Consider the following 22,344-nt stretch of genomic DNA (forward strand, 5'->3'; position numbering starts at 1 on the left):
TCTGCGCTCAGTCCGGCCTGCCAAACCTCATTTTTTTAAGTGCATGGAATATAAAATAGCGTCACTTTGAAGTAGAATTTGATCCAAACAATAAAGCCACAAACATTTGGATTTTTGAAGGTGGGGAGTAAAAATAGGAAACGTGAGAACATAAAAAGGGCAAATCGTAAAGGGGCAAAAGAAACTGTGAGTTATTTAAAGATTTCTGTCTCTAAATGTGATCCCTGGCCTGCCGCTATCATCATGGGCCTCCTTTTCATCACCTGTCCAGAGTTTCGTTACCACACAGTGGGAGTGTGAAACAAGCCACCTTGATAAATTCTGGGGCTAGGCCTCAAATACAGCCAGCCACTCAGGTCTTTGGGAATCGAGCTCCCCCCTCAAGTGTGGTCAGGCTGGGTAACTGATGGGGTATCATTGCACATGTAAACAGATAATACCAGCAATTAATGCCTGCACTGATCAGGTAAAAAACTGTGATCCAGGTACCAAACAGGTTTTTAAAAGTTTTTACAAATTCACTCTGCTCATCAATACCCACAACATGTGGAGGGAATTTTTGCAAAGAATAACAAAGTTGCAGACAAAAAGAATGTTAGTAACACAAAGTGAATGTCAATCAATGGTATATACCAGCTAATCACAGATGAGCAGGGTTCAAACAGATGAATGAATAGACAAATAGACAAACGTGTCTCCCGCTAAGTTAGGAAATGTGCGCGAACATCTGGATGTGAAGAATAGTGTTCTTTCAATGTGTTCTGCACTTAAATGATCCTGTGTTCACTGTTTTCACTGTTTTTATTCTATTCTTCACTTTGCAGATGCGCGTGCACATCTCCTAACTTATTGGAAGAAACACGCGAACACCTGCAAAGTGAAGAATAGTGTTATTTCAATGTGTTCTTACAAGGAAAACATCTGTAAACATGTGTAATGTGTTATTCTGCACTGTTCTTTTAATGTGTTCTTTCAGTGAAAAAATGCTCAAGTCTCCCATTGACTTTAATGGGGTTCGTTATTCGATACGAGCACTCTAGCATCGGGAAAAGTTTGTATGGAATAACGAGCACCCGCTCATTTCTAGACACAATGGGGGTCATTTACTAAGGGCCCGAATCACATTTTTACGCGGTTTTACCCGAATTTTACAGTTTTGCGCCGATTTTCCCTGAATTGCCCCGGGATTTTGGCACATGCGATCGGATTGTGGCGCATCGGCGTGGCCGTACGAAAACCTGAAAGGTTCGGAAAAACCGCAGCATTTAAAAAAAAAAAAAGTGTCGCTTGACACGCACTTACCTGCACCAACGATAGGACGGTGAACTTCAGCACAGCAGCGACACCTGGTGGACGTCGGAGGAACGCGCCGCTGGATCGCGAATGGACCGGGTAAGTAAATCTGCCCCAATGTAACAGCGGTCACTTGACATTGTTTACATTGTGCGTCAACGTAAAGACAAGTGACTTGAAACTCCACCTCCCGGTCCAGTTACCTTTCTGGCTTTTTATGTATTTATGTTCATTTGTGCAGTGATATTTTGAGTCCAAAGCCAAAGCGCGTCACCAATATGGCAATAAAGTGAACAAGATAACCCAATAGTCTTGGTGGTCGCTGCGTCCTATATCTCGCGTGCTGGATATCTCCATGTCTAGGTTTGGGGTTTTGGTGTGTTCAATTAGATAAGCTATTACATCCTTTTTCAGTAGTGATGTATTGAAGGGTCAGTGGTGTTATGATCTACTACATAAATCTGGGTTCTCAATGGAGAATTTTTAAAGTCTTCCCACCTACCATGTGTCATTTGTAATACCTGGACCTCTCAGATCTGTAGCGACCCCTGCATCCCCCTTACTTAAATTAACATGATCCTTTAACGTTTCTCATTCACTCTCCACGGCCAGTACTGGCATCAGGAACAGAAGCCATAATATCTTTACCAGTTGTCATTTTGTTGTTATATCATCATATCTTTGTGACTCGCAATATTTGCCTATTTGCACTTATTTATACCAATACTTTCATAATTTATTGTTATCATGTCTCAGATAAATAGGGTATTGTTTGAAGTATCACAAAGATATTTGGTCCATAGCACAGTGAGTTCTATTCATCCCTTTAATACATTTAGTGTAAAGTTTCTAACTGTTGGACTTAGATACCATTTTTGCGATAATTTTTTGGGCTTGTAAATCCTGTATGTTGTAAATGTTATCACTAGATTCAAACACGTTCAAAAGAGTAGAGCAAATAATAACTGTGTAAGCGAGACGACTTATCTGCACCCATGTAGCAATGCGTTTATAGTAACATAACATTTAACTTTCTTATAGTTATTGTTACCTATGTGATAATACTTGGCACGGTCTGGTGAGTAAATGTTGTAAACTTTGCCAACCTGCAAGATTACGGCTCCATCCAGGTGGATATAAGCAGAGCTCACTCTGCTGTAAGTATCTTCAAGAAAACCTTAGTTTGGATGTACGGTAAGTATTCTTTTGACCAAAGACATATGCTAGTTTTCATGTTAATTTTTACGCATTTATGCAAGTCATTTCCATTATACATTTGTATTTTTATTATGAATTATGAAAGTTTTTATTCTGTTAAATTCTCTGTACTTGACCATTTTATCTTGAGCTTCATTGACAGTTCTGACAGCTTCAGAGCTGAAATCTTCAAGCACCATCCAGCTATGTACTATCTTTGCAGCAAGTACTGTACTGAGTAGAAGTTTAGTAGAGTTTGTACATTGGAGGTGCCCATACACCTACACAAACTGGTAATCAAACCCTTCTATAGCCGCCAGATATTTCTCCTTACTTCCCCATACATCTTCATGCTTGGTTTTTGCTTCAGCAGGAAATGATGAAAAGGGCAACTTTAATTTTTATTGAATACATATGTGTTAGGGCTTTGGGGACCAACAAGGGTATCCTGTATATTCCAAGGTGACACAGGTCCCCAATGATCCGTAATGCTCTGACTCCTAGGCTTTCCTAGTATAATGCTTGTTAGAAAATCATGAAAAGTTATGAAAAAATAGCAAACAATGCATAAATAATCTTCAATATTATCTATTAACGTTTCCAATATTACACAGAGTTCTCCTGGATCTTGCTTACCTGCTGAGTAATATGAAGGTCTTCCTTTGCCTCGCGTTCTTGCTGTGCTTATATCTCGGCTCAGAAGCCAAAGTCTATACCCAATGTGAGCTCTACAATATCTTCCAGGAGACTGGACTGGCCGGATATCATGGCTACAGTGCTGCAAACTGTATGTATACCTTTATGTTTATGTTTATGTATGTATACCTTATGCCTTTGAGTAGAATCCAGTGGCTATACCTGATACAGCTTGTAGACATGGGTGCTGCTGTTTTAGAAGAAAGTAGAGACACTTTTCTTGCTCTGCAACACTATCACTGGATCTTACCATAGAAAAGTTCCTTGTCACAGCCGCACAGTCCTCTCTATCCCGTCCCTGCACAATCTCTGTAAAGTATAACAGGCACTTTACTGCCCTATACCATTAGGGATCCAGACATAAACTGTTTAAGACATTCATAACTATATATATGTTAACCACTTCACCCTTCACCATCATTATTGCAGAAATTAACCATTGCCTTTACGCAGCAGGCAATGCAGATATTAACCCCTTTATTGATGCATGAAGTATTATCCAGCTTCCCTGGACCCTGTCCATCAGATGCTATACCTTGACTGTGGCTAGACCCTTAACTAGGTTGGCCTAAATGTGGTCACATAACCGCAAGATAGGAGATAACATTTATTTCAATTGGGTTTCAACCACTGGGAGCCCTATTCATAACAACACTAGGCTCCTTTTCCTTGTATACACTATATATTCCTAATGTATACACTATGGATTCCTGCACTAAAATTGAGGCAAACATGCTAAGGTGAATAACCAGTGCAGAATGCCACACAAAAATTGCTCATGGTTGTGGTGCACTGGGGGTGTGGCTGTACCTCCCAGTCATGAATAGAGTGGACAGCTTGAATATGCTAATGCTTCATTGGACATTTCACAGGTCATTTGCATACAGCTTTAGGACCTCATTGCTTAGGTTTACAGGCATGTAGAGGGACAATGAAGGGATAGAGGCAATGCTCTCTAATGGCAGAATATGAAAATATATTTAGTTTAGGGGGGTTATTTTGCATGACGGGTTCTCTTTAAAGGGCACACTCCAAATTCTAAAGCCCCGCAATGGCGGATGATCAATGTCTTCCCTTGATGAAGTTTAGGGAAAGTCCAATTTAATGACTACATTTTTTGGTTAATATGGAGATCTTTAATTGTACAAAAAAAATCATGGTCAAGATTGTCATGTAGCAACAACATTGATATGGAACAAGATCAACCCTTTCCTCTTTAGCCACGGACCCAGTAGGCTTTTCTATTTGGCACATGCCGTTCTCGCCCCACCTGCCCTGCTTTCAAAGATCAATTCCAATTTGTATTACACATAACGACTAACCTCTTATTTATTAGAGAGTGGACAATGCTAGAAAATGCTTACTGTAACCTATTAATGACAGGGATTTGCCTCGCCTATTACGAGAGTCACTACAACACAGAAGCCGTAAACAACAAAGGGCCAAGCCGTGACTATGGAATATTCCAGATCAACAGCAGATGGTGGTGCAATGATGGCAAGACAGTAGGAGCCGAAGATGCCTGCCATATCAGCTGCCAGAGTAAGTGGCATTGACAGGAAAATTCCTAATTGTCTTATTCTGATCAGTCTCCCACTTATAACACTTCAAACTTATTGGTACTTTTCCAACACTCACAAATTTTTCTTTTTTTGGGGCACATAATTTGGGCAATGCTTTAGAATCTGTCACTTTTCCTGTGCTTCTAGTTTTCCAACACATTTTGTGGGAAAATTTTGGCACACTTAGGCTACATTCACACTGCCATATGGGGGACGTATATACGGCCGATGTATATACGGCCGATATACGTCCCCCATAGACAGCAATGGGCGCACAGCGCCCTACGGGAGCGGTAAGGTGCAGCACACGTTCGGCACCGTACCGCTCCGTACCCGGGAAAAAGATAGGACCTGTCCTATCTTTACCCGTAATACGGCGCCGTGCGCCATTACTTCCTATGGAGAGGGGCGATGGTGAGCTGCGCTCACCTCCTCCTCCTCTCCCCGTACACTGCCGTTGCCCGGTACGGTACGGGCGGGCAACGGCAGTGTGAATATAGCCGAGTTGCAAAAAGCTGGTCAACGGAGTTATATTTCCTCTTCATGAATGGGAAGTTAGATTAGACCATTTTTGGTCATGTGCCCATTCATTTATGCCATGTGCCACAATATAAAATTCCAATGAAAACTATAACGTGATTCATGCTCCAAAACACCGACCCTGCACCACTATATGCAGAAACCAGTCTAGGGAACTGAAGCGAACATTCAAGTAAATATAAAATGAGATGCAGGAGCAGAGTTCAGCGGCTATTCAAAGTAAGGATCTGTATTCATTCCCTGTGTGGATTCTTGCTCTGTAATACTCTTCTGAGATATGTCTACATATTGGGATAATTGGGATTGGGCATGATATACAAATATGTCAGAAGAATTTATTGTGTAGAAAACTATACACCCTACCATCTTGATCATAGATTATTCCAGTAACTTACACATGTATATTTTTGTTGTAGGTCTCCTGAATGATGACATTTATGATGACATTGAGTGCGCCAAACGAGTTGTGAGAGACCCCAATGGGATCTCAGCTTGGTAAGATTCTAACATATACAGTACAGTATATATATTCTTTTTGCAATTGAATGGGTTCTGTAGGGTCCTAAAGGCCACTTAATGTATTAAATAAAGACTAATTATTCCTGTCTCCTATTCACCTCTATCTAGCATGCGTGTGTTCATAGAAAGTGGCGTTTAGATATTTTTAGTATTGTCTAAATTGGCAACATTGAAAAAAGATATGGCCAATCCTAACCCCTACCTCTATTTAGGGTATAAGGACCCTCTATACCAGTGAATTGATTTATGGTTGTTCCTCAATAACCTGAAAACCTGCTTTTCACCCTCTAGCGTACTGGTTAATACTCCAGTGACCCAGTGACTGCTGACCCCAATGGGTCAAGAGACATCTGTGTATAGAACTGAGGTGCACGATTATTAACCAGTTCGCAACCGCCCACGGCGGCGGTCGGGTCGTGCTGCATGGAGAGGGCTGAGTGCAGCAAAGGCTTACCGGTAACACCCGCGATCGGTGCTAGCTGTGTTTTCACAGCGATGGCTGCCGGCAAAGCTGCCGGCAGCCTAAAAAATATAGCGGCGCATGGGCACCGCCATCTTACCTGGGATCGCCGCTCCCCGTGACATCATCGGGGGGCGGCGATCCGTCTCCATGGTAGCCTTGGGTCTTCTGAAGACCCGAGGCTATTTCGTTTTAACCCCTTCATTACAATGTGCTGATAGCACATTGTAATGAATGAGGAGGAAAATCCCCATATACTGCCATACTGTAGTATGGCAGTATATGATAGGATCGATCAGACAACCTAGGGTTAAAGTCCCTAGGGAGTCTGAAAAATAGTATAAATAAAAATAAAAAAAAGTAAAAAAAAAAAAAAATTATAATAAAAAAACCTAAAATTTCAAATCACCCCCCTTTCCCTAGAACTGACATAAATATAAATAAACAGTAAAAATCATAAACACATCAGTTATCGCCGCGTCCAAAAATGCCCGATCTATCAAAATATAACGTTTTTTCAATGCGTTTAACCCCGTAACGGAAAATAGCGCCCAAAGTTGAAAATGGCACTTTTTTTCCATTTTGAAAAATATAAAAAAATCTATAAAAAGTGATCAAAAGGTCGTACAGTCCTCAAAATCATATCATTGAAAATATTATCAAATTTCGCAAAAAATGACACCACCCACAGCTCCGTACACCAAAGTATAAAAAAGTTATTAGAGCCAGAAATTGGCAAAATCACAAAAATAATTTTTGTACAGGAGGTTTTAATTTTTGTAAATGTATGAAAACATTATAAAACCTATACAAATTTGGTATCCCCTTAATCGTACCGACCCAAATAATAAAGTAGACATGTCATTTGGGGCGCTCAGTGAAAAACGTAATATCCAAGCCCACAAGAAAATGGCGCAAATGCGTTTTTTCACCATTTTCATTGCATTTGGAATTTTTTTCCCGCTTCCGAGTACATGGCATGGAATATTTAATACCATCACTATGAAGTGCAATTTGTTACACAGAAAACAAGCCATCACACAGCTCTTTACGTGTAAAAATAAAAAAGTTATAGATTTTTGAAGGTGGGGAGTGAAAAATTGACATGAAAAAACAGGAAAGGGCCCGGTCCTTAACTGGTTAAACAAGCCAAGTTCAGGAAAATGCAGTTGAAACTAAGATGTGCATTGGGTTTTATATCTGGAGCAAGGAAATTCTTGCTGCAAATTAAGGTAGTGCAATTCTGTTTTAGTTAAAGCCTTGCTTGCTTCCACACAAAAATCTAAGGTTAAAACTGTAGTAAAATCATAATTTACTAAATTTCTCATCCACAGGGTGGCCTGGAGAAATTATTGCAGAGGACGGGATTTAAGTCGATTTACAGCCGGATGTTAAATACCAAGAACACATTTGAAACATGAATCTTCCTCTTTATTCTGTTGATTGGTAGCAATTTATCAAGTCTGTTACAAAATAAACTCCTAATAGCACAAAAAAACTGTTTTCTTCACATTTTTTCTTGTTACAAAAGCTAAGATGGGATGTCTGTACTAGAGGGATGTTTGAAGGAAAGAAGTGCATACAGGGTGTGGTTATTACTAATATAATAATCTTTATTTACATAGCACCATCAAATTCTCTAACCCTTTACAGATTATGGAGGGACATATACAAATAAAATAAGACATAAAAGATGTGAAAACATGTGAAACAATAGGAGTGAGGGCCCTGCTCGCAAGAACTTACAGTCTATGAGGATGATACAAGAGCTTGTGTAATGGTCCAGACATTCTTTATAGAAGAATGGAAAAATAAAAATATAGAAATTATATAATAAAGAAAAATTCTGCTACTTGAACCAGTCACCAGCGGATATTATGATAGATGCATAATGGGTAAAATAAGGTCTATTGGTTTGGAAGGAATCATTTGTAATTGCATTGGAAACTGACTGAAGGATCGTATCCAGAGAGTTGTGGTCAATGATTCCTACTGGGAATGGTCACCAGCTATGAGTGGTGGACCCCAGGGTTCTGTGCTTGGCCCACTACTATTTAATATATTTATTAATGATAGAGGTAGGAATTAATAGCTCTGTGTCTATTTTTGCAGATGACACCAAGCTTTGTAGTGTAATACAGTCTATGGAGGATGTTCGTAGGCTGCAGGGTGACTTGAAAAAACTGAGTGTTTGGTCATTAACTTGGCAGATAAGGTTCAATGTAGATAAATGTAAGGTTATGTATCTGGGAGCTAATAATCCAATGGCAACATATGTCCTTGGGGGAGTAAATCTGGGAGAGTTCCTTGTTAAGAAGGACCTGGGGGTACTAGTAAATCATAAATTAAATAACAGCATGCAATGTCAATCAGCGGCCACTAAATGCAGTAAGTTCATGTATCAAAGGTGGTCTGGAATCTCGGGATAGGGATGTAATATAACCACTGTACAAGGCATTGGTTCGGCCTCACCTGGAATATGCTGTCCAGTTCTGGGCACCGTTCCATAAAAAGGAGGCCCTGGAGCTGGAGAGGGTTCAACGTAGAGCCACAAAAATGCTAAGGAGTATGGAGGGTCTAAGAGTATGAGGAAAGACTAAAATAATTAGATTTATTTATTCTTGAAAAGAGACAGCTAAGAGTGGACATGATTAATGTATATAAAAAAATATGGGGGAAAGTTGCTCCAGGTTAATTCAAATCAAAAGACAAGGGGGATGTTTTTTTTAAAAAAAAATGTTATATTGAATTATTTTCCTTAAAGGAAACCTACCAGTTCAAATGGTAGGGGTAAGCTGTAAATACCAAGCACCAGCTCAGGGTGAGCTGGTGCCGGTGCTTACTTTTGTTAGTGTTATTAACCACTGTATCGCAGTTTTAACACTTTTTAAAGTTTATAGCTGAAGCTGCTTCGGCGCAGCGCGCAACAATGCGCGCGCAACGTCTCCGACATTTCCTATGTTGGTCGTGCGCACACAGCGGCGAAGCAGCTATAGCTATAAACTTTAAAAAGTATTAAAAGCGCGATACAGCGCTAACGAAAGTAAGCTCCGGCACCAGCTCACCCTGAGCTGATGCTCGGTATTTACAGCTTACCCCTACCATTTGAACTGGTAGGTTTTCTTTAAATCCCTTCTTTATTCAATCCCTTCCCTTCCTTGGTTGAACTTGGTGGACATGTTTTTTTTAACCGTATAAACTATGGTCTACTATGGTACACCATAGAGCAATGGTTGGGTGATAGACTTAGATGAGAGAGGAAGGGTAGGGAGGTGCAGCATTGTGCAGAGCTTTGTGGATGAGGGTGATAAGCTTAAGCTGTATTTGGAAGGATACAACTAGCGTAGTGCTGGGCACAGAAGCTTTTGTGTAGAGTTTGGACTAAAAGATGAGCCTGGCTGCTGCATTAGGAACAGATTGTTGAGAGGAGATTTTATTAAGTGGTGGACCGATAAGTAGACAATTACCGTAGTCTAGACGAGAGTGAATCCGAGCGACGATTTGCATTTTAAACATTTCAATTGTAATAAATGGTGGATTCTAAAAAGGTTTTTAAGATGCATATGACAAGAACGAGCAAGTGAATTTCCATATTAATATGGAAAGGTGAGGTCAGAGTAGAGGACAACCTCAATACAGCGGGCCTGCTGCCTCCGGGTTATGGTAATACCACAGACTGAAATGGAGAGATCAGGGTTGGGTTCGTTAGTAAATGGTAGAAGGACAAGAAGTACAGTTTTGGAAAGATTAGGTTTCAAGCAAAAAGACAATTACTGATGTTCTGCAGTAAAGGTGATTTTCTGTGCCGACTTATGACAAGAAAAAAGTGAGAAGTAGCAGGAGTGCTGCTTCTATCTTTTTTCTTCTGGATGACTTTACTAACCTGAGAGTTGGGTTCATCGAGGCTTGCGCATTACAACATGTGGATTGACCCTTCATACAACTGTGCTACTCCACAACCTTTGTACTTGAAGTATATAGATGGGTATCATAAGGATAAGGACGATACGGAAAACCAAATCTGGTGCTGGTTTGTCCTATAGAGGCAAAGAGGGAAAAGAGAAGAGGAGCTAGGACTGAGCCTTGAAGAACTTCAACAGTAGGAGGAAGAAGAGCCAAAAGAGATCCAGAAAAAGAGACATTGAAAGTGCAGTCAGAGAGATATGAAGAAAACCAAAAGAGTGCAGTGTCCTTTAGGCCAATTCATTGAAGTCTCACAGTAACAAATGCTTCTGATTAGTCTAAAAGAATGAGTAGAGCATATTCACCTTTGGATTTACGGGTAAGGAGATCATTGGAGACTTTAGAAAGAGCAGTTTTAGTGCAGTGCATGTAGAGGTCAAGGGGGCGGACCAAGTGAAGGTAAGCGCGTCCCAAGCCACTCTTTTATTGTTTTGAATGCAGCGATTTTTCCGAATCCGTTGGGTTTTCGCTCGGCCACGCCCCCCAATTTCCGTCGCGTGCATGCCGGCGCCGATGCGCCACAATCCGATCGCGTGCGCCAAAATCCCGGGGCAATACAGGGAAAATCGGCGCAAATCGGAGATATTCGGGTAACACGTCGGGAAAACGCGAATCGGGCCCTTAGTAAATGACCCCCAATGTGTGAATGTAACATAAAATTTATGTACACATTTATGTTTTAAATATCTTGTTCACATGATCAGGGTTGTTTCTGGTGGGGTGGAGATGGAAAGGGGTGAGCCCTCCTCGCCTCTCCCACCATCAAAGGGAGCCATTATAGTGTTTATCCCCCGGCTGTATGGTGGCCTGGGCAGCTAGACTATACTCGAGTTCCAAGTTAGAAGGGTATATTCTTACCCAGGGCCGGCTCCAGGTTTTAGTGGGCACCTGGGTGACAGAGCCTTAGTGGGCCCCTTTGTGGGCCGCCCTCCAGTGGCCACTTTGTCCCCCCTCCGCTGCGGACACACTGACCCCCCCTCCCCCTGCGGACACACTGACCCCCCCTCCCCCTGCAGACACACTGACCACCCCCCTCCCCCTGCGGACACACTGACCGGCCCCTCTGCCTGCAGAATATACTGATTCCTCCTCTCCCTGCGGAATACATGACCCCTCCTCCCCCTGCGGAATACACTGACCCCCCCTCTCCCTGCAAAATACACTGACCCCCCCCCCCCTGCAGACACACTGACCTGCCCTCCCACCTGCGGAATACACTGACCCCCCCTTCCCCTGCAGAATACACTGACCCCCCTCCAGCTACATTGCCCCCCCCCCCTCCGGGAAAGAAAACAAACCTCATCTTTCCTTGTTCCTCCGGAGCAGCGCACAGACAGCCTCCACCTTTCTTCGGCCTGGGCCTCTCATACGTGCAGGCCCTGAAGCTGGCACATGTGATCTGATGACGTCACCATGTGCACTGGCTTCAGCGCCGCTTCGTGGGAACCAGGACAGGTGAGTTTTGGATTCTGCTTCTATGCTGCTCTCCCGATGAGCGCAGCATAGAAGCAGAAATGTAATCGATCCGGATGGTGATCATTTGTTCCAGTGATATATAATGACACTGGTACAATTGATCCGGGGGCCCGAGTGGGCCCCTCCAGCTCCCTGTGGCTCGGCACTTGCCCGGGTTGGCCGGGTGCTGGCGCCGGGCCTGTGCTAGCCTGTGGGGGTATACACTAGTCTAGGCTATTCCCCAAGGTATAGTCTGGCCTGAGCTACTTCCTACCCTGAGGTGTACTCTGGAATGGGGTTATTCTCGGGTAACAGACAGGAGGAGGACACAGGATGAGTTAGTAGACAGGGAGTGGAAATTTTATGCAGTTAGGGAATGTGATAAGCTTGCCCAAAAAGATGAGTTTTAAGAGCACAACACCGGTGCTTGGTCTCCATTGATCTGGCACACCCTGCCACGCGTCATGCTTAAACTAAGTGCACCAGGTTTTTGGTGCACTCAGTTTAACGGGTGTGTGCCACAATTATGTTGGACTTTTTTTCGGTCCACAGTGGCCCAATTTATTAAAGTGTTTGCAGCAGTTTTCTGTCTGACTTTGCACTAGAAAGAACGTGCAAACTGCTTCTACATCTATTTATCAAGTGTCTGAGCCAGTTTTGTGTCGCGGCTGCACTGTGTCCGACTGCTTACACATTTGTTTATAAAGTATCTATGCCAGTGTTTTGCGAATCTGACAAGACAGAAAAAATGTGCACCTAAAGAGGCGTGTTAGTACTTAGTGTGTGCATCAATTCTTCAAAATGCACCAAAAAAATGGTGCACACTTCCAGAGCAGTGCAGGGTGCAGCAGGTGCATGAAGAACAAGCACGACAATTCATGAATCTGGCGCACCCTGCACACTCCGTAATCTCTGCAGTTTGACTACTGATTTTGTTTTACAAATATATCTTTATAGTGATATTGAGAGAATGGTGGAGTCATTTGTGATGAGGGTGTTAATAAAATAAATGGCCCTGTTCTGTCATCTGGACAGAAACATTTTCCCATGAAAGAAAATTCTCAAATCTCAATCCCCTAGTGATGTTTACAGAATAAAGATACTTTTCTATCCCTTACTTTCCATATTTACTCACTTTTATTGCTATTTTAGCGCCTATCACTCAGCAATGGTCAGTGTAAGATTTCAGAATGAAGGCGGGGACTCTCTAAGCAGACACTTAATGATCCATTTAGTGCTGTGATGCTGTGTGCTGACAATGGGGCACATTGTCCGTCTATAATGCTGCATGAGGCAATTCACTAAGATTGTGCACCTGAAATCATGAAAGTTAATTGTTCTAGCCAATTGTATGCTCTGTAATTGCTGTGAAGGAAGGATTGTGCTGGTTGGACAAGTGCTTGCTACCTCACAAGGTGGGATTTATAAAACCCCTTGTGGGTGAAAGCACATGATCTGTCAGTCTATGGAGTCCAGAGTGCAGCACATACCTGTGCTGTAGAAGTCAGTTTTCCTCACCAGGAACCAGAGGTGTCACAGGCAAGCTGCCTGACATCATGGGGCAGTCAGGAGACTAAGCCCAGATCAGGTGACCCTGGAATAGACTAACCCCTGCCTGCGCTGCTCGGATCATTCTGTGTCTGGATGCCGCTAGGGAGAGAGCTGCTGCTGGTCAGGGAAAGCGTTAGGCTGTTCTATTAGAATAGTGTTAGGCAGGAGTGATTCTACAAGAACCCAACAGCCCTTCTTAGGGCTACAATAACGTTATACATTTTTTTTTTATTTGCTTGTGGCTGGGCTTGCTGGCACTAGTAGTGCAGCTAGTACCATATTGTGAGGAATTTGCTGGGAGACCTGCGACCGTTGTGTTTAGCTCTTAGTGACACGCATATCCACCTCAAACACCGAAGTGGGACAATTTATTAGGGGTTTGAGTAGAATTAGGCAGAGTCTGCTGATTTATTTTTTTTTTAGCTGTATTTCATTTTATAGCTCAAACTCATCTTGCAAAGCAGTGTGCTCTCATTGTAGGCTACAAAATAGCCATAGGAGAACCCCAACGGCTTACTTAGGCCTACAATAGCGTTATATTTTCCTTTTTTTTGTTTGCTTGTGGCTGGGCTTGCTGGCACTAGTAGTGCAGCTAGTACCATACTGTGAGGAATTTGGAGTGAGACTTGCGACCGTTGTGTTTAGCTTTTAGTGACACACATATCCACCTCAAACACCGAAGTGGGACAATTTATTAGGGGTTTGATTTCAATTAGGCACAGTCTGCCAGTTTCTTTTTATTTTACGTTTATTTTTTGATAACTCAGCGTCATCTCATCAGTGTGCTTTCATACTTGGCTAGAAAATAGCCATAGGAGAATCCAAACGGCTTACTTAGGCCTACAATAGCATTATATATTTTATTTCTGGTTGATCTGCTGGTGGCTGGCCTTGCTGTATTGCATCTACTACCATATTGTGAGGAATTTGCAGTGAGACTTGGGACCGTTGTGTTTAGCTCTTAGTGACACACATATCCATCGCAAAGACCGAAGTGGGACAATTTATTAGGGGTTTGATTTCAATTAGGCACAGTCTGCCAGTTTCTTTTTATTTTACGTTTATTTTTTGATAACTCAGCGTCATCTCATCTGGCATAGCAGTGTGCTTTCACAGTTGGCTAGAAAATAGCCATAGGAGAATCCAAACGGCTTACTTAGACCTACAATAGCGTTATATATTTTATTTCTGGTTGATCTGCTGGTGGCTGGCCTTGCTGTAGTGCATCTACTACCATATTGTGAGGAATTTGCAGGGAGACTTGCGACCGTTGTGTTTAGCGCTTAGTGACGCACATATCCATTGCAAAGACCGAAGTGGGACAATTTATTAGGGGTTTGATTGAAATTAGGCACAGTCTGCCATTTACTTTTTATTTTTTCATAACTCAGCGTCATCTCATCTGGCATAGCAGTGTGCTTTCATAGTTGGCTAGAAAATAGCCAGAGCAATAGGATAGCATCGTTTGGTTTTAAAAACTAAAAAACACAAAAAAAAAAAACACAAAAAAAAAGTAAAAAAAAAAATTAAAGTTATAACTTTCATTTTCAAAATGTTAAACCCGAGGGCTAGGGGTAGAGGACGAGGGCGGGGTCGTGGGCGTCCAACTACTGCAGGGGTCAGAGGCCGTGGTCCTGGGCGGGGTGAGACACCACCTGCTGATGAGGGAGCAGGGGAACGCCGCAGAGCTACACTCCCTAGGTTCATGTCTCAAGTTACTGGGACTCGTGGTAGAGCACTGTTGAGGCCAGAACAGTGCGAACAGGTGATGTCGTGGATTGCCGACAATGCTTCGAGCAATTTGTCCACCAGTCAGTCTTCCACGCAGTCCACCCATGTCACCGAAATCGGCACTCCTCCAGCTCCTGCACCTCAGCCTCCTCCCCCCCAGTCTGCCCCCTCCCAGGAAAATTTGGCATTTGAACCGGAATACTCTGAGGAACTGTTTTCTGGACCCTTCCCACAGTCACAAACCACTTGTCCGGTTGCTGCTGAGCTCTTTTCCGATGCCCAGGTTTTACGCCGGTCGCAGTCTGTGGGTGATGATGACCTTCTTGAAGTAGTGGAAGAAGTGTGTAAAGAGGTGTCCGACGATGAGGAGACACGGTTGTCAGACAGTGGTGAAGTTGTTGTCAGGGCAGGAAGTCCGAGGGGGGAGCAGACTGAGGGATCGGAGGATGATGAGGTGACAGACCCAAGCTGGGTTGAGAGGCCGGGTGAACACAGTGCTTCTGAGACGGAGGAGAGTCCTCGACCAGAACAGGTTGGAAGAGGCAGTGGTGGGGCCAGACGGAGAGGCAGGGCCAGAGCTGGTGCATCAGCGCCAAATGTGTCAACTAGTGAAGCTCCCGTGGCGAGGGCTCCCGCGGCGAGGGCTAGATTTTCAGAAGTCTGGAGGTTCTTTAAGGAAACACCGGATGACCGACGGACTGTGGTGTGCAACCTTTGCCAAACTAGGATCAGCAGGGGTTCCACCACTACTAGCTTAACTACCACCAGTATGCGCAGGCATATGAATGCTAAACACCCCACTCAGTGGCACCAAGCCCGTTCACCTCCGGCCGTGCACACCACTGCTCCTTCCCCTGTGTCAGCTGATAGTCAGCCCCCTGCCCAGGACCCTGGCCCAAAAACCCCATCGTCGCCTCCACGATCCTCCACAGCATCCACCAGCGTTCAGCTCTCCATACCCCAGACGCTGGAGCGGAAAAGGAAATATAGTGCAACCCACCCGCACACCCAAGCCCTCAATGTCCACATCTCCAGATTGCTTAGCCTGGAGATGCTGCCCTATAGGCTGGTAGAGACCGAGGCCTTTCGCAACCTCATGGCGGCGGCCGCCCCTCGGTATTCGGTCCCCAGCCGCCACTACTTTTCCCGATGTGCCGTCCCAGCCCTGCACCAGCACATGTCAGACAACATCATCCGTGCCCTGACCAACGCAGTTTCTGACAAGGTCCACCTGACCACGGACACGTGGACGAGTGCTGCCGGGCAGGGCCACTATATATCGCTGACGGCACATTGGGTTAACTTGGTGGAGGCTGGGACCGAGTCTGACCCTGCGGCTGGTCATATACTGCCGACGCCGAGGATTGCGGGGCCTACCTCGATCCAGGTCTTTCAGGCCTACTATGCCTCCTCCTCCTCCCACCCCTCCTCCAACTCCTCCTCCGAACCACCATCCGTGGGCATGGCGCCATCAGTCGCTAGCTCTAGGCACAGCAGCAGTGCCGTCGCTGCTGGCGGTGCTCAAACTGCTGAGCCTAGGCCAGTGATGGGCAACCTTTTGAACTTGGTGTGTCAAAATTCGCCAAAAACCATCCATAACTCGGGTGGTGTGTCACCTTTAGAAAAAAAAAACCTTATTTTGTGATATTTAGAGTTTAAATAACAAATATGTATAGTTCTTTAACTTGCCTCCTTAGTGACTTCTTTGTTAATTGGTCAGTTTTGTTGGTCTTGCTGTTATTTAACTTGTGTGGGGTTCCATGAACTAAGATAAGTGAGGGTGAGGGGGAATTATTCCAGTGATGGCGAACCTGTGGCAGTCCAGCAACAGCTAGTTTTAAGGACATTTGTGTCCTGAGAAGTGCCCCCCAAAGCAGTGTACATCACAGCCCAGCCCAGCAGAGCTCAACTCAATAAATTAACTTACCTAACTGGCACAGGCTCCAACGACACCACGGACCTCCGTTACTCCTCTTCAGGCCGCTTCAGCTCCTGTGTAGATGTTCCCGCGGAGGCACAGCATAGGTTTCGTCTTTGCAAGCTGGGACTGCTCCACTCTGGAGTCATTGCGCGGCCTCCGCAGAGCAGGACTGGAGGACAGGAGCAGCAGCTGCGATCTCTCTGACTGAGATGCAGCCGCTCGCTGCAGACCACATCATCGACCGACGGCCTGACCGGCCCCAGGAAACTGCACTACAGCAATTTTTCTCCAGCAGCCGTGTGTCACTGAAAATGGCTACATGTGTCAGTGCTGACACGCATGTCAAAGGTTGGCCATCACTGGCCTAGGCGATAAAAGGCACACCGCCAAAGAACTATTACAGGGCATCACGGCGCAGACTGATCTGTGGCTGGCACCGCTGAACCTGAAGCCAGGCATGGTTGTGTGTGACAATGGCCGTAACCTGGTGGCGGCTCTGCAACTCGGCAGACTGACACATGTGCCATGCCTGGCCCATGTGTTAAATCTGATAGTTCAGCGGTTCCTCAAGACATACCCCAATCTGTCTGATTTGCTCACGAAGGTGCGCCGCATCACTCTCAGGGCAGCGCAGCGCCGCCTCCAACTGCCCGCTCACCGACTGTTGTGCGACGTGCCCACGAGGTGGAATTCAACATTAACCATGTTATCCAGAGTTTTCCAGCAGCGCAGAGCGATTGTAGACTGCCAGATGTCAACTTCCACCAGAACTGGTAGTCAGGTCAGTCAGCTTCCTCAAGTCTACAATGAGGAGTGGACGTGGATGTCTGATATCTGTCAGGTGCTGAGTAACTTCGAGGAGTCAACACAGATGGTCAGTGGCGATGCTGCCATCATCAGCCTCACCATCCCGCTGCTTGTCCTGTTGAAAAACTCTCTGATCAGCATGAAGTCGGAAGCTTTGCGCTCGTCACAAGAGACGGGGGAAGAAGATTCCCTTGTTGATAGCCAAAGCACCCTCAGGTCTGTTTCTCAGCGCATATCGGAGGAGGTGGAGGAGGATGAGGAGGAAGAGGAGGAGAATGTTGGCGAGACACAAGAGGGGACCATTGTTCAGTCCTTCACTGTTCAGCGTGTATGGGCAGAAGAAGAGGAGTTGGAGGAGTTGGAGGAGGAGGAAATGGACAGTCAGGCCAGTGAGGGGAGTGAATTCTTGCGCATATGGCAGATTTCATGCTAGGCTGCCTATCCCGTGACCCTCGCGTTCAAAGAATTTATTCCAGCACCGATTACTGGGTATTCACTCTCCTGGACCCACGGTACAAGCAAAATCTTTCCACTCTCATCCCTGGAGAGGAAAGGAGTGTGAGAATGCATGAATACCAGCAGGCCCTGGTGCACAAGCTGAAACAGTATTTCCCTTCTGACAGCGCTAGCGGCAGAGTGCGTAGTTCTGCGGGACAAGTAGCGAGGGAGAGTAGGCGAGCAGGCAGCTTGTCCAGCACTGGCAAGGGTACGCTTTTCAAGGCTTTTGCCAGCTTTATGTCACCCCAGCAAGACACCTGTCCCCAGTCTCGACAGAGTAGGGCTGATCTTTACAGAAAGATGGGGAGGGAGTACGTAGCTGACCATACCATCGTCCTAAATGATCACACAGCTCCCTACAACTACTGGGTTTCAAAGCTGGACATGTGGCAGGAACTGGCGCTGTACGCCTTGGAGGTTCTTGCCTGCCCTGCCGCTAGCGTGTTGTCCAAGCGGGTTTTCAGTGCAGCTGGTGGCATCATCACCGATAAGCGTACACGCCTGTCGACTGACAGCGCTGACAGGCTGACGGTTATTAAGATGAATAAAGCCTGGATTTCTCATAATTTCCAATCTCCACCAGGTGAAGGAAGCTCAACCTGAATAATTTATGCACTCCTCCTCCTCATTTTCCTCCTTCTCCTCCTCTTTGTACACTAAAGCAGAGGAAACTGGCAATTTTTTGACAGGGCCCACTGGCTCTAGCTATAGTACTCTATGCATTTAATTTTTCTGGAGGGCCACCTACCCAGTCCTCTGTTTTAAACAATTTTTGGGACTGCCACATACAGGCACTCAGTCTATTCAATTTTTCTGGAGGGCCACCTACCTGCTCCTCTGGTTTGAAAACTTTTTTGGACTGCCACATACAGGCACTCAATCTATTTCATTTTTCTGGAGGGCCACCTACCTGCTCCTCTGGTTTGAAAACTTTTTTGGACTGCCACATACAGGCACTATCCAAATTAAATTGTCTCCATAGCAGCCTCCACACGTTGTCTCCATTGCTACCTCCAAAAGTCGTCCATATAGCTGCCTCCATACATCGTCCCCTTATCAAACGAGTTGTGTCAGGCAGAAATTTGGGATGTTTTCATGGATTCCACATCAAAGTTGTTAACTTTGTCGCCACCCTGCTGTGTTATCCACAAAATATACTGGCAAACTTTTATGATTAACCGATATTATTTCAGCGCTTCTTGCGCATCTGTTGATTACACTGCTGTGTAATCCACAAAATATACTGCCAAACTTTTACCATTTACCGATATTATTTCAGCGCTTCTTGCGCATCTGTTTACATTTCCCTCACCCGCCATATCCCAAACTTATAAGAACGCTACTACACTTAACTTGGTGGAGGCTGGGACCGAGTCTGACCCTGGGGCTGGTCATATACTGCCGACGCCGAGGATTTCGGGGCCTACCTCGGTCCAGGTCTCAAAGGCCTACTATACCTCCTCCTCCTCCCACCCCTCCTCCACCTCCTCTTCCTCCGAATTACCATCCGTGGGCATGGTGCCATCAGTCGGTAGCTCTAGGCACAGCAGCAGTGCCGTCGCTAAGCGACAGCAGGCGGTGCTCAAACTGCTGAGCCTAGGCGATAAAAGGCACACCGCCCAAGAGCTATTACAGGGCATTCCACATCAAACTTGTTAACTTTGTCGCCACCCTGCTGTGTAATCCACAAAATATGCTGGCAAACTTTTTTAACTTATATTTACCGATATTATTTCAGCGCTTCTTGCGCATCTGTTTACATTCCCCTCACCCGCCATATCCCAAACTTATAAGAACGCTACTACACTTGATCTTATACAAAAGGTTCTTAGAAGTGCTGTTTGGGAAATAGCCTAGAGACAGGGGCTTGGATTGGCGAAAGCTCGCCTGGCAGCGGAGCGCCAGCTCCATCCCAAGATCCAACTAACATAGTTTTAACTGCAGCACCTTTAATCTACTACTAGTTCACTGCCTCCATACATGGTCCCCTTATCAAATGAGCTGTGTCAGGCAGAATTTTCAGGTGTTTCACCAGATACTTAGTGGAACGGGGCCCATCTGTCGCCGCCATGCTGGAGACCTGAAGTTGCAATCATAGCAGCAATGTGGATGCCCCATACTGTCGCTCTTAACCATGGAACCATTTCCGTAAAAACAATTAAAAATAGAACCACTATGCTATTCCATTATTCCTAGGTGAAATATTCAAACGACCCCGCCTGCTTTGAAAATTATAATTTTTTTAAAGTAAACGCTTCTGGCCCCCAGGCCCATTTTGGGTGGGGAGGAGCCGAGAGACAGGGGCTTGGACAGGCGAAAGCTCGCCTGGCAGCGGACCGCCAGCTCCATCCCAAGATTAGGCAGCCTCAGAGGCATCCATGCATGCTGCCCCTGCTGTTTCCCGTCCATTTCGCCTCCACAGCGTCCACCAATGTCTCCATGCGCAACTTTCAACTGTCTATACCCCAGACGCTGGAGCACGAGAGGATATGCAGCACATCATCCCCTTATCAAACGAGCTGTGTCAGGCAGAATTTTCAGGTGTTTCACCAGATACATAGTGGAACTCGGCGCGTCTGTCGCCGCCATGCTGGAGACCTGCAGTTGCAATCATAGAAGCGCAATATGGATGCCCCATACTGTCGCTCTTAATCATGGAAGTCCTCTCCGTGGCTGCCTCCACGTGTCGTCCCCTTATCAAACGAGCTGTGTCAGGCTCATTTTTCGGGTGTTTCACCAGATACGTTATGGAACTTGGTCACTATGTCGCCACCATGCTGTGTTATCGACTAAATATACTGTCAACCTTTTGTTCACAGAGGAAATCATTTCAGCGCTTCTTGCTCACCTCCTTTGGTTCCTCTCTGCCACCCATTGGTTTGAAGCCTGAGTCCATTTAGGGTATGTCGCCATGCCACTCTCTAGCCTGCCGCTGCTGCCGCTGCCTCTGCATGCCGTCCCCTATGGTGTCAGGGTCAATTATTGGATGTTTTAGATGCTATCTAGCTTCATTCTGTCACTCTGTCATGGCCATGCTGTTGCCCATAATTTTGGCATAATGGTGCGTTTAAGCAGCCTCAGAGGCATCCATGCATGCTGCCCCTGCTGTTTCCTGTCCATTTCCGTGGTGTTTCCATCCTTTTCTGAGGTTTCCAGGTGTTTGGCCAAGCTTCCCTGTGCAGAGCCTTGGTCCCCTTGAAAAATGCTCGAGTCTCCCATTGACTTCAATGGGGCTCGTTATTCGAGACGAGCACTCGAGCATCGGGAAAAGTTCGTCTCGAATAACGAGTACCCGAGCATTTTAGTGCTCGCTCATCTCTAGTCATTGGTCTTTGCATCGTGGTTTGACCCTGGTTTATCTACTTTTGTCAGCTGTGACATAAAGATGGGTCAGTGTTATTTATATAGAGGTCATTGTACAAGAAGGGTATGGAAATAAGTTGTGACATCATCTATTTTCAGTAGTGATGCAATGGTGGTTCGTGGTGGGTGATGTTATCTATGTCATTGTACATTGGTGGTATTCTCTATGTGAATATCGTAATTCTGATTCCTCCATTACGATTTGGAGTCTCAGGGTCCTCAGGAGCCTCAGGATCATTGGGCGTTGGATTCTGAAGTATGACTTAAAAGACTAGAGATTAACAAAAAATCTTTGTTCTCAATGCAACATTTGTCACAGGAGCCACCATATCACAGGTGATTGTGATTCTGTCATTACGCCATAATATCTCATCTTTTACTAGCAAAACCGAGCCTGACAATATTTGCCTATTTGCACTCATTTGTTCCAATCCTTTGATAATTTGGTATTATCAGATTAATAGGGTATTATTTGAAGTATCATAAAGGGATTTGGTCCCTCTGATGTTATTCAGACCACAGTGAGGTCTATTCATCCCTTTACTACATGTATTGTAATGTTTCTAAGTGTTGGAGTTAGACATCAGTTTTTGATAAATTTTTGGCTTGCAGATCCCGTATGTTTTAAATATTATCACCAGTTTCAAACATGTTCAAGAGAGTAGAGCAAATATTAACCATGAAAGAGAGGGATTATCTGATCCCATGTAACAATGCATTTATAGTAATGTAACATTTGCCTGTTGCATAGTTATGATTAGCTATGTGATAATACTTGGCACCGTCTG

The 22,344-nt window shown here is 44.9% G+C and overlaps 1 protein-coding gene across 1 annotated transcript; it reads left to right on the forward strand.

Annotated features, from left to right (window-relative positions):
* Positions 1 to 2,357: 2,357 nt before the first annotated feature.
* On the forward strand, positions 2,358 to 7,759 carry LOC140128059 (lysozyme C-1-like). Its single transcript, XM_072149423.1, has 5 exons — positions 2,358 to 2,487; positions 3,105 to 3,277; positions 4,570 to 4,728; positions 5,705 to 5,783; positions 7,602 to 7,759. Exons 2-5 carry the CDS (start codon positions 3,139 to 3,141, stop codon positions 7,660 to 7,662), a joined length of 438 nt encoding a protein of 145 aa, XP_072005524.1. The 5' UTR covers positions 2,358 to 2,487; positions 3,105 to 3,138; the 3' UTR covers positions 7,663 to 7,759.
* The last annotated feature ends 14,585 nt before the right edge of the window (positions 7,760 to 22,344 follow it).

The sequence above is a fragment of the Engystomops pustulosus genome, chromosome 4 (genome assembly GCF_040894005.1).
Source record: "Engystomops pustulosus chromosome 4, aEngPut4.maternal, whole genome shotgun sequence".
Taxonomy (NCBI): Eukaryota; Metazoa; Chordata; class Amphibia; order Anura; family Leptodactylidae; genus Engystomops; species Engystomops pustulosus.